General features: G+C 43.7%; 1 protein-coding gene across 1 annotated transcript in view; it reads right to left on the bottom strand.

Annotated features, from left to right (window-relative positions):
* Window positions 1–13,052, bottom strand: part of HOOK3 (hook microtubule tethering protein 3) — a 137,895-nt gene that overhangs the window by 45,237 nt on the left and 79,606 nt on the right. The window contains exons 12-14 of the mRNA XM_050800387.1: window positions 12,173–12,283; window positions 11,065–11,152; window positions 2,189–2,258 (exon numbers count right to left, since the gene is read on the bottom strand). Coding sequence (XP_050656344.1) covers window positions 2,189–2,258; window positions 11,065–11,152; window positions 12,173–12,283 — 269 coding nt within the window. The remainder of the gene's footprint in view (window positions 1–2,188; window positions 2,259–11,064; window positions 11,153–12,172; window positions 12,284–13,052) is intronic.

Genomic DNA, 13,052 nt, shown 5'->3' on the forward strand with positions numbered 1-13,052 from the left:
GCTGGAGTGCTGTGGCGCCATCTAGGCTCACTGCAACCCTGCCTCAGAGGTTCAAATGATTCTCGTGCCTCAGCCTCCTGAGTACCTGGGATTTCAGGCATGTGCTAGCATGCCCAGCTAATTTTTTTGTATTTTTAGTAGAGATGGGGTTTTGCCATGTTGGCCAGGATGGTCTCGAACTCCCAGCCTCAAGTGATCCACCTGCCCTGGCCTCCCAAAGCGCTGGCATTACACATGTAAGCCACCGCACCTGACCTATCATTGTTCCTAGTTTAAAAAACCAACTGTATTACCAATACGTTTCCTTAAAAATTGTGAGTTGTTTTGGACATAACCACTTACTTATAAACGTTCATAAATATATGTTCATTTATTCAACAAATCTTATTAGTTCAATTATAAAGTAGCATATCAGATGGCAAAAAAGAAAAAGGTACACAAGATACTTCCAGACTTGGTGCTGCCTTACACGCCTTTTGTTTGTACTTCTTCTTATTTTTTTTTTTGAGATGGACTTTTGCTCTTGTTGCCCAGACTGGAGAGCAATGGTGCGATCTCGGCTCACTGCAACCTCTGCCTCCTGGGTTCAAGTGATTCTCCTACCTCACCCTCCTGAGTAGCTGAGATTACAGGCATGCATCACCAAACCCAGCTAATTTTGTACTTTTTTAGTAGAGACAGGGTTTCGCCATGTTGGTCAGGCTGGTCTTGAACTCTGACCTCAGGTGATCCACCCACCTTGACCTCCCAAGGTGCTAGGATTACAGGAGTGAGCCACTGCGCCTGGCCCGTTTGTCCTTCTTAAACAAATGTTAACCAACAACTACAAATTGTTTCCATTTATTCAACAAGTATTTGAAAGCTTATTTCAACTTTTACAGTGTATGAAACCCTTACATAAATGTTATTTAGTATCTACCAAGGAAGTTTATGAAGAAGCAAGGCCAGTGTCCATTTTAAAAAGGGGCAAATAGGCCCCAAAAAGGTAAAAAGCAATATTCAGAATTAATCAGTCTCCTTTTAATGGACATTTGGTGTCTCCCCCCCTTATTTTTCATTTTTATACATAAAGCTAGTTATGCATAAAAATAAATGAAACTGGCTGGGTGCGGTGGTTTACACCTGTAATCCCAGCACTTTGGGAGGGCAAGGCAGGCGGATTACTTCAGCTCAAGGAGTTCAAGACCAGCCTGGGAAACATGGCAAAACCCGGTCTCTACAAAAAATAGCCAGGCGTGGTGGCATGTGCCTGAGATCCTAGCTACTAAGCAGGCTGAGGTAGGAGGATTGCTTGAGCCCAGAAGGTCAAGGCTGCAGTAAGCTGTGACCACGCCACTGCACTCCAGCCTGGGTGACAGAGCAAGACCTTGCTTCTAAATAAATAAATAAATAAATGGAATTTTAAAAATGCTATGAATAAAAAATATAAGGTATGATTGAGGGAAGAGTAGTTTAAGATGGGGAGTCATTTCCTCCTGTCTATAGCATTATGTCTTTCCCAGACCTTTCCATGTGGTTAGCAGATAAATCTTTTTTTTTTTTTTTTTTTTGAGACAGAGTCTTGCTCTGTCTCCCAGGCTGGAGTGCAGTGGCGCAACCTCAGCTCACTGCAAGCTCCGCCTCCTGGGTTCACATCATTTTCCTGCCTCAGCCTCCCAAGTACCTGGGATTACAGGTGCCTGCCACCACGCCTGGCTAATTTTTTGTATTTTTAGTAGAGACAGGGTTTCACCATGTTAGCTAGGATGGTCTCGATCTCCTGAACTTGTGATCCGCCCACCTCAGCCTCCCAAAGTGCTGAGATTACAGGTGTTAGCCACCAAGCCCAGCCGGTTAGCAGACAAATCTTAATAACTAATGATTTTGCATGCTGATAGCTAAGCACAACTATTGTCTACAGGCCAAATGTCTTCATTGCTTAATGTCTGCTGAGGATACTCAAGCTTAGGACATAATAATTGGCTTTGTATGTGTGAAAGATTGTCTTATTGAAGTGAGCAAATCAATTTTCCATAGGGCCAGCAGAAGAAAGATTCTAACATGTTGAAAACATAAAAATTTAACACTGAGTTCATGTTGAAAATGTTGGTTAGAAAGAATAAGGAAATGATCTTCTTCATATTGTAGAGAAGTACGTTTTCTCCAGGAATACTGTGCAGTGTAAATGTGAACACCACAATCTCCTTACCTGATTTCAGGTGTAACAATCTCTGCAGCTAGACTGTCTGAAGACTCCTGACTTCCAAGAGGCATTAACCCTGTAAATATACAAACATAAATATAAGGCTAATGGAAAACACAGTTATACAACTTTCGATATGAAACCCTACTTTGAGCATTAATTTTTAACAGCAAAAATAATTTTCAAGTAAAGGACCGTGTCACAGTGGTCTTAAAATATTATTAAGTGTGGTCTTAATAAAAATACCATTTTAAGTATTTTTAAGTATACAATAGAATGGCATTCAGTATATTCACAATGTTGTGTAACCATCACTGCTACGTATTTTCAAAACTTTTTCATCATCCAAATCACAAACTCTGTAACCATTAAGCAGTAATTCCCTATTCCTCCCTCCCCTATCCCCTGGTAACCTCTATTCTATTCTTTTTTTTTTTTTTGAGACGGAGTCTCGCTCTGTTGCCCAGGCTGGAATGCAATGGCATGATCTCAGCTCACTGCAACCTCTGCCTCCTGGGGTCGGGCAATTCTTTTGTCTCAGCCTCCCGAGTAGCTGGGATTACAGGTGCCCACCCAACTAAGTTTTTGTATTTCTAGAAGAGATGGGGTTTCACCATGTTGGCCAGGCTGGTCTTGAACTCCTGACTTCAGGTGATCCTCCCGCCTGAGCCTCCCAAAGTGCTGGCATTACAGGCGTGAGCCACTGTGCCCCGCCTTACTTTTTAAATGTAATGATGTGGCCGGGCACGGTGGCTCAAGCCTGTAATCCCAGCACTTTGGGAGGCCGAGACGGGCGGATCACGAGGTCAGGAGATCGAGACCAGCCTGGCTAACACGGTGAAACCCCCTCTCTACTAAAAATACAAAAAACTAGCCGGGCGAGGTGGCGGGCGCCTGTAGTCCCAGCTATTTGGGAGGCTGAGGCAGGAGAATGGCGTAAACCTGGGAGGCAGAGCTTGTAGTGAGCTGAGATCCGGCCACTGCACTCCAGCCTGGGTGACAGAGCGAGACTCTGTCTCAAAAAAAAAAAAAAAAAAAAAAATGTAATGATGTAACATACATATTACTCTCTGTCAGGTGTATAGAAAATATTCCTTATTATTATTATTTTTTTTTTGAGATGGAGTCTCACTTTGTCACCCAGGCTGGAGTGTAGTGGCATTATCTTGGCTCACTGCAACCTCTGTCTCCTGGGTTCAAGCAATTCTCCTACCTCAGCCTGCTGAGTAGCTGGGATTACAGGCACCTGCCACCACGCCCAGCTAGTTTTTGCATTTTTAGTAGAGACAGGGTTTCACCACGTTGGCCAGGCTGGTCTCGAACTCCTGACCTAAGGCAATCTGCCCGCCTCAGTCTCCCAAAGTGCTGGGATTAAAGGTGTGAGCCACTAGACCCGGCCACCTTATTCTTTTAAATGGCTCTACTGTATACAGTTGAACAAGAATACTATTCCTGTATTGCTGAACTTTCAGGCTGTTTCAAAATCTCACTATTAGAAACAATGCTTTAATTCATTAGGGTAAATTTAATTCGTAGAGCAAAAGTGCTAGGTCAAAGGATACATAAACAAAGAGGGTGTCCTAATCCTTTTTCTGTTGCTTATAACAGAACTGAAACTGAGTAATTTATAAGAAACACTATTTTTGGCTGGCTGTGGTGACTCATGCCTATAACCCCAGCACTTTGGGAGGCCGAGGTGGGTGGATCGATTGGGCTCAGGAGTTCGAGACCAGCCTGAGCAACATGGTGAGACCCCATCTCCACCAAAAATACAAAAAATTAGGTGAGCGCCATGGTGCATGCCTGTATTCCCAGCTACTTGGGAAGCTGAGGTGGGAGGATCACTTGAGCCCAGGAGGCAGAGGCCAGACCATGCCACTGCATCCCAGCTTGGGTAAACAAGTGAGACCTCATCTCAAAAAAAAAAAAAAAAAAATTATTATTTACAATTCTAGAGGCTGAGAAGTCCAAGACTGAGGGGGCACATCTGGTAAGAGCCTGCCTGCTGGTGGGGACTCTGCAGAGTCCCGAGGCAACACAGGGCATTACATAGTGAGGGGGTTGAGCATGCTCACTTGTTTGCTCAGGTCTCTCTTTCTTTTTATTGAGGAGTTTTACTCTTGTCACCCAGGCTGGAATACAGTGGCACGATCTTGGTTAACTGCAACCTCCGCCTCTCATGTTCAAGTGATTCTCCTGCCTCAGCCTCCCCAGTAACTGGGATTACAGATGCCCATCTCCACACCCAGCTAATCCTTGTATTTTCAGTAGAGACCAGTTTTTGCCATGTCAGCCAGGCTGGTCTCAAACTCCTGACCTCAGGAGATCCACCCGCCTCAGGCCTTTCAAAGTCCTGGGATTACAGGCATGAGCCACTGCACCAGGCCCTCTTTTTCTTATAAAGCAACCAGTACCACTCCCATGATGACGCATTACTCCATTAACGTATTAATCCATGGATGCATTAATCCATCCCTGAGGGCAGAGTCCTCATGCTTTAATCACCTCTTGAAGGCCCCACCTCTCAAAACTACCACATTGGGTATTAACTTTCAATATGAGTTTCAGAGGGGACATTCAAACTATAGCAGCAAGGTTAAAACATATAGGTTTATAGGTGCAAAGAAACAAATGTGATAGTTTACATGAAAGGGCTTATGGTTTCTTGATTATATCAGAGCTGAGAGAAAAAGGGTTAAACTTCAGGTGAGATTCTTGAAATTGCATAAAAACTCATGTAGAGGCTGGGTGCAGTGGCTCATACCTGTAATCCCAGCACATTGGGAGGCCAATGCAGGCAGATCACCTGAGGTCAGGAGTTCAAGACCAGCCTGGTCAACATGGTGACACCCTGTCTCTACTAAAAATACAAAAAATTAGCTGGGTATGGTGGCGGGCGCCTGTAATTCCAGCTACTCTGGAGGCTGAGGCAGGAGAATCCCTTGAACCTGGGAGGCGGAGGCTGCAATGAGCCGAGATCACACCACTGTGCTCCAGGCTGGGCAAAAAGAGCAAAATTCCACCTCAAAAAAAAAAAAAGAAAAAGAAAAAGAAAAAACAACACTCATGTGGAGATGCTTAGAGATATCTGAAAGAACTGTGAGGCAGCAATGAGGATGCAGTTATAATCACAAACGATATACTTTTGGTGAAAAAAAGAAAGATATATAATAATTTCCTTAAGTTGTCCTTGGTAATCTAGAATAGAGAAAAAAAATTTGGATATCTCAATTAGGGTTTGACAGCTTGGTCTAGAAACAGGTCAAGAGAATAAAGAAGGGGAGTGGTGGTAAGAACAAAATGAAAATGGTTTCTGTGCAGCTGGGTAAACTGGAAAATGAAGCAAGAGGACAGGTGATTAATAAGACAACAGAGAGAGAGCAAGGAGGTGAAATGAAAGAGAGGAGCAGGGAAAAAAGAATGTTGTAGTCAGAGGAAAAGAAAAATTCCAGTTCCAGGTAACTAAAAAGCCACAGGCTGGTTACTAGTCTGGGAGTGAACTGTGAAGCCAAACAAGCGATCCATCAGCCTCCACCATCCCCAGCTGATGACAAAGGAGTGGGAGGGGTAAACCTTGAGCTAAGTGTGGTTCTTTTCCTGGGAGAAAGAGCAGTTTTCTCCTTAGGATCTAAGTTCCTTAATGGATTGACACCTACTCAACTTTTCTTAGTTGAAAAAAAATCACTGCTTTAGGAAGTCTGATGTACTTAAAAGAAAATTATCATTTTCTTTTAGAGACAGGGTCTCGCTGTCACCCATGCTGGAGTGAAGTGGCACAGTTTTGGCTCACTGTAACCTCAAACTCCTGGGCTCAAGTGATCCTCCCATCCGAGCCTTCCAAGTAGCTGGGACTACAGGTATGAGCCATTGCACCTAGTCATTATTTTTATTTTTGTAATACATATTTAGAGACAGATGGAGTCTCAATGTGTTGGCCACGCTGAACTCAAGCTCCTGGACTCAAGAAATCTTCCTTCCTTGGCCTCCCAAAGTGCTGGGATTACAGGCACGAGCCACCATGCCTGGCCCATATTCTATTTAATATTTGAAATAATTGTGTTAAGTGTGCAACATTAAATTACCTGCCACTAGGTGTGATCTTAGGGCACCAGCAAAACTAGGTCACCCTGATTTGTCAAGAGTAAATGGTTATCTGGTCGGGCGCGGTGGCACACACCTGTAATCCCAGCACTTTGGGAGGCCATGGAGGGCAGATCACCTGAGGCCAAGAGTTCAAGATCAGCCTGGTCAACATGATGAAACTCTTTCTCTATTAAAAATGCAAAAAGTGGCTGGGTGCGGTGGCTCATGCCTGTAATCCCAGCACTTTGAGAGGCCGAGGCGGGTGGATCACCTGAGGCCAGGAGTTCAAGATCAGCCTGGTCAACATGATGAAACTCCTTCTCTATGAAAAATGCAAAAAGTGGCTGGGTGCGGTGGCTCATGCCTGTAATCTCAGCACTTTGAGAGGCCGAGGCGGGCGGATCACCTGAGGTCAGGAGTTCGAGACCAGCCTGGCCAACATGGTGAAACCCTGTCTTTACTAAATATACAAAATTTAGCTGGTCGTGGTGGCAGTTCACCTGTAATCCCAGGTACTCGGGAGGCTAAGGCAGGAGAATCGCTTGAAACTGGGAGGCGGAGGTTGCGCTGAGCTTAGATTGCACCATTGTACTCCAGCCTGGGGGACAAGAGCAAGACTTCGTCTTAAAAACACTCCAGTCTGGGCGACAAGAGCGAGACTCCATCTCAAAAAAAGAAAAAAGAAAATAGTTATCTGATATCTTCTTAAGAAAGAATATCAGAGTATTACAGCCAACTTTTCTGTATTACATTTAATACAGCACAACTTTTTCTATATTACATTTAATACTGTTTTCATTTAAAATTACATATTGGGGAGTGCTTTGCCTTACTAAGAGCATCTAAAACTCTTCATCTGGCTCTGGAGAAAGAAGTTATGATTCTCATTTTGCAGAACAAACCAAGTCTTGGAGAGTTTAGTTACTAGCTCAAGCTGCAGGGCAGAGACCATTATGATGGTATTCAACATTTATGACACCTTATGTTTATGATGGTACATACCAGTTTTCTTTTTAAAGTTGTGAATCTTTTTGGGCCTTCTTTAATGGTTAAGTGTTTTGGTTTTTTTGGGTTTTTTTGGAGATAGTCTCACTCTGTTGCGCAGGCTGAAGTGCAGTGGTGCTATTTCAGCTCACTGTGGCATCCACCTCCCGGGTTCAAGCAATTCTTGTGCCTCAGCCTCTTGAGTAGCTAGAATTACAGGCACGCACCACCATGCCTGGCTAATTTTTCTATTTTTAGTAGAGGCGGAGTTTTGCCATGTTGGCCAGGCTGGTCTCCAACTTCTGGCCTCAAGTGATCCACCTGCCTTGGCCTCCCAAAGTGGTGGGATCACAGGCGTCAGCCACTGTGCCCAGTCTAATGGTTAAGTGTTTTAATCAAATAAAGTATACCATAAAATTAACCTAAATATGTTTTGGGATATCTCCACACATCTTTTTTTTTTTTTCTTCTTAGTGATTGAAAGTTTGAATGATACGGAATCATCAGCCCACCTAAATGATTGAGCTTTGGGTCTTTTTGGGTCAACCAAGGGAAAGTGAGAAGGAAGTCAAGGAAGCCAAGAAACTACTCTCACGCCCTTCTGTGGTTGGTTGTATTTGCAAGACAGGGGGTCCCCAAGTGTCTTCACTTTTTGATCCTTAGCATGGTTCCCATTTTAGAAGCTGAAGTCCCAGACTCCTTTCTGCTTATATAAGGGGTGTCAGGCAACAGAGTGTTATTTAAGAAAATTTTTTCTGTAAGTCATTTCATTAATACTTCTTGAGGACTGTATGATCTCACACTGATAACAAAGGGGATGACAGAAAGGTGAGATACAAACATGTTCTCCCAACATGTCCCAACAGTGAGGAAATGAATTTTACCTTACATCTGCCGCCATTATTCTATGCCAGAGGGCCTAAAACATTGATGTGCACAAAAAACATCTGGGGCACTGTTTTAAATTTCACCTTTCTGAACCTTGTCCCCCGAGTCCCCGATTTGTAGGCATGAGTGGACCTGGGAATCTGCATCCCAGGTGATTCTAACATTATCCACCATGCTGTAAGAAACACTATTCTTTTTTGTTTTGTTTTGTTTTGTTTTTTCAAACAGAGTCTTGCTCTGTCCCCTAGGCTGGAGTGCAGTGGCACAATCTCAGCTCACTTCAAGCTCTGCCTCCCAGGTTCACGCCATTCTCCTGCCTCAGCCTCCCAAGTAGCTGGGACTACAGGTGCCTGCCACCATGCCCCGCTAATTTTTTGTATTTTTAGTAGAGATGGGGTTTCACCGTGTTAGCCAGGATGGTCTTGATCTCCTGACCTCGTGATCTGTCCACCTCAGCCTCTCAAAGTGCTGGGATTACAGGCATGAGCCACCGTGCCTGGCCAAGAAACACCATTCTTACACAAACTTGATGAGGTTTAAAAAACTCAAGTTGCAATTAAGTCTTTGTTTCTGTCATCCTTGCCAAATTATCCTATTACTAAATTGGCCCTTTTCTTTTTCTTTTTTTTTTTGTTGCCCAGGCTGGAATGCAGTGGCGCAACCTCAGCTCACTGGAGTGACCTCAGCTCACTGGAGCCTCTGCCTCCCAGGCTCAAGTGATCCCCCTGCCTTAGTCTCCTGAGTAGTTGGGCCCACAGGCACATGCCACCATGATCAGCTAATTTTTAAATTTTTTTTTGTGGGGGGTGTCTTGCTATGTTGCCCAGGCTGCTCTTGAACTTGTAAGCTCAAGCCCTCTGTCCACCTCAGCCTCCCCAAGGGTTGGGATTACAGGTGTCACCACCATGCCCGGCCTAAATTTGCCCTTTTCTACAAAACACTGACAGCCCCTAACCTGAATAGCATTGCTGGATCTAAGCTTAAATTGTCTGCCCAAAGCAATTTACAACAAAGTAGGAATTAGATTTAAAACATCTTTTATGGCACTTGGATTAAAATATATATATATACACATCCACATATATACACACACATCTACATCTACATCTACATCTACATCTTGGCCAGGCGTGGTGGCTCACACCTGTAATCTCAGCACTTTGGGAGGCTGAGGTGGGCGGATCACACAGTCAGGAGATTGAGACCATCCTGGCTAACACGGTGAAACCCTGTCTCTACTAAAAATACAAAAAATTAGCCGGGCGTGGTGGCACACCCCTGTAGTCCCAGCTACTAGGGAGGCTGTGGCAGGATAATCGCTTGAACCTGGGAGCCAAGATCTCGCCACTGCACTCCAGCCTGGCAACAGAGTGAGACTCTGTCTCAAAATATGTATCTATTTTAAGGGAAGTATTAAGAATACCTCTATTACACTACTTTTGTTTCTCCTTTGGAGAAATTAGCACGGCAGCATCGTCTAATTCAAAAGCTGTAGAAGTCAACGTCCACTTTTTTTCATGGGCCTGTTAAAGCCCTATCATTCATTCTTGACTCATCCTATGTCTTTGGGAAGCCTTTCTGCGTAAACCTATCCACAAGGAAAAAATCCTTTATGTCACTACCAGCCCTTGCACACGTTTCAATTACAGCACTTATCATCTTGTACCACAATTGCCTAATTTATTTTTGTATCTCCAGCTCTAATACATACAGTGCCTGGCAAACAGCAGGCGCTAAATAATTGTGGGATGAATGAGTCCGCGGCAAGAGACTAGGCCGGGAGTTTTAAAAATCAATGCTGACTGAGAAATGAAGTACGGAAATGTCAAGGGCTGCAATAAAAATAATCCCTAACAGCACAGAATCCTCATTAAGGGAACACAGGTCAGGCACGTGTCCCTGCCCGGCGGCGCTGAGGGGTTGGTGGTGTCTTCATTGTTAGGAAACATGTGGGCTCTCTCCTCCCCGCAACCCCCCAAGAGCCCGGCCTCCCAGGTTCCCACTCTTTATGTGCGCCCCACCTGTGACCGACTCTCCCCAGGCCGCTGCTTGTCCTAGCCAGAGCCACCCCTTCCAGTCGCTACGCCAAGGAGGGGCGTTCAGATCCTCCAGTGAGGGCCTAGGAGGCCTTTCATGGCCAATCAGTAGCCAGGCCCTGCAATTTGGGAGGGACTCGGCATCCACACGGACAGCTGGACTGCTGGGCGATTCCTTAGGGTGCTTGTTTTACGCAAGGCTTAGAGGTCAAAAATAAGGGGACACAGTACTCTCAGAATGGAAGGGAGCCACACAGACTATCTGGGTTGCCCATTTTCTAAGACGAACCAACTGCTTTTCAGATTCCTCTCCACCTTTTACGCATTCCTCTGAAAAAAGCGGGTGTGACTGATTTGGCAATTGGCTCAGTGACTGAGGGTTCAGACCACCATTTGGACCAATAAGAAAAGGCAATCGCTGGAGCCTGGGCTTTGCGAAGAGGAGTGCAAGTGGGCCCAATGTTTCATTTTTATCTATTGGTACAATCATGTTCAAGTGAACCAAATAGTTTTATTTATACTATTAGAAATAAATCATCTGGCTGGGCGTGGTGGCTCACGCCTGTAATCCCAGCACTTTGGGAGCCAAGGCGGGTGGATCACCTGAGGTCAGGAGTTCCAGATCAGCCTGGCCAACATGGTGAAACCCTGTCTCTACTAAAAATACAAAAATTAGCCGGGCGTGTTGGTGTGCCTGTAATCCCAACTTTTGGAAGGCTGAGGCAGGAGAACCGCTTGAATCCGGGAAGCAGAGGTTACAGCGAGCGGAGACTGTGCCATTGCACTCCAGCCTGGGCAATAAGAGTGAAACTCCATTTCAAAAAAAAAAGAAAGAAAAGAAAAAAATAAAAGAAAGAAATCATCTGGTTTGTGCTCCCAAAACGTTTTTACCTTGAGTTGTGAGCTGCCCTTCTTGAGCTTGTACACAACGAAGCTCTTCAATGGTTTCCTTCAGAGAATCCCTTTCTGTTCTCAGTCTCTGGAGAGACACAAAAACATGAAGGGTTAGCTTCACGTTTTAAGAATTTATTCACCAGAGGCCTTTGTCTTACCTAATAGAATGATAAACAATAGTGAACATGAACATGTTTTACCTTTTGCTTTTCTATGGAAAGATCATAGAAGGAAGAAAAGATTAAAACAATTTTTCCCATTTAACAATACTGGATATCTACTATGTGCAAGGCAATATGCTATCCACAGTTAAACAAAACTGTCCACTCCATCTTTAACAATTAGTAACTAATTTCTTTCTTTTTTTTTTTTTTTTGAGACGGAGTCTTGCTCTGTCTGCCCAGGCTGGAGTGCAGTGGCGGGATCTCGGCTCACTGCAAGCTCCGCCTCCCGGGTTCACGCCATTCTCCTGCCTCAGCCTCCCGAGTAGCTGGGACTACAGGCGCCTGGCACCTCGCCTGGCTAGTTTTTTTTGTATTTTTTTAGTAGAGACGGGGTTTCACCATATTAGCCAGGATGGTCTTGATCTCCTGACCTTGTGATCCGCCCGTCTCGGCCTCCCAAAGTGCTGGGATTACAGGCTTGAGCCACCGCACCCGGCCACTAATTTCTTAACATTCTTTTCACTAGACATAAAACATTGAAGAACAAAGACAATAAATATTCATAAATCATGAAAAAGTAGAAATATTTTTAAAAGATATGAAATATGCTGAACAACAAAAAGTCCTCTATTAATCATACAGAAAACAAGAAAGCTACACAAACTTATAGAAAGTCATGAGCAGAACAATGTAAAGGAGACAACAGTGGTAGAAAAGATAACTATATAAAAAATAAATCTGAATGAAGTATTATAAAAATATTCTTTAGACTTTTTTGCCTTATTTCTGAAACACAAATGGAATTCTCCTATAGCTTAAAAATAAACAGGATTTCTAATTTTTAAATTCATAAATAAATTAATGTGGCCAAACATGAATTAAACATAAATGCCTTAATTTTAGCAGCGCTCAAAACCAAAATGCCTAATACATATACTCACATCCTTTTCTTTTTGAAGACTGTCAACTTTTTCTTTTAGCCGCTTATATTCAAAATCTAGTTTATCTGCTTTCTTTGATTCTTCGGATAATCTATTTTGTAGTTCTACTACCTGATACAGAAAGATACCATTACTTATACATAATCTGAAACATTAGAAATTATCACTATTTTCTTCTATAGGTTTAAGAAAACCAAACCCTCTCCCACCAGTACTCAAATGCATATGATCCAGCAGTCTAACACAGTGGAGAGAACTAGGAATAAAAACCTGCCCAGTTACTATGGGTTCCCAACCAGAATCATCCAGTGTAACAATGTTCAAAATCATACAAGAATCTATAGGATTTTCATTTCCAGCAATAGAGATAACCGGGTAGTCTGAAATTCTTTTTGTATAAAACAAAATAAATGCTGGAGTGGGGCAGGGGGATTCCAATTGCATAGCTAAGCTTACAAGAAAATAAGGGAAATCCTCAGAGGTTAAAACCAGAATGAGAAGTTCATGCAGATGCTCTGGGTACCATGAGGTGTCAATAGGAACCTAGAGCTTTAAAAGGAGATGAGTGGTTGTTAAACCACCCTGGGCTCTAAAAGGTAACAAATCAGCAAATAGGTGCATTAGGAAAAAAAAATTTCATCAGCTGGAAAAATAAACTGAGTGCTTTGGGATTAAAAAAGCATAACTTGGGGGTTAAGTGCAGTGGCTCACGCCTGTAATCCCAGTACTTTGGGAAGCTGAGGCGGGAGGACGGCTTGAACCCCAAATTTGAGACCAGACAAGGCAACATAGTGAGACCCCGTCTCTATAATTTAAAAATTAGCTGGGTGTGGCAGCACATGTCTTAGTTCCTCAGGCGGCTGAGGTGGGACGATCACTT

This window comes from Macaca thibetana, chromosome 8, assembly GCF_024542745.1.
Source record: "Macaca thibetana thibetana isolate TM-01 chromosome 8, ASM2454274v1, whole genome shotgun sequence".
Lineage (NCBI taxonomy): Eukaryota > Metazoa > Chordata > Mammalia > Primates > Cercopithecidae > Macaca > Macaca thibetana.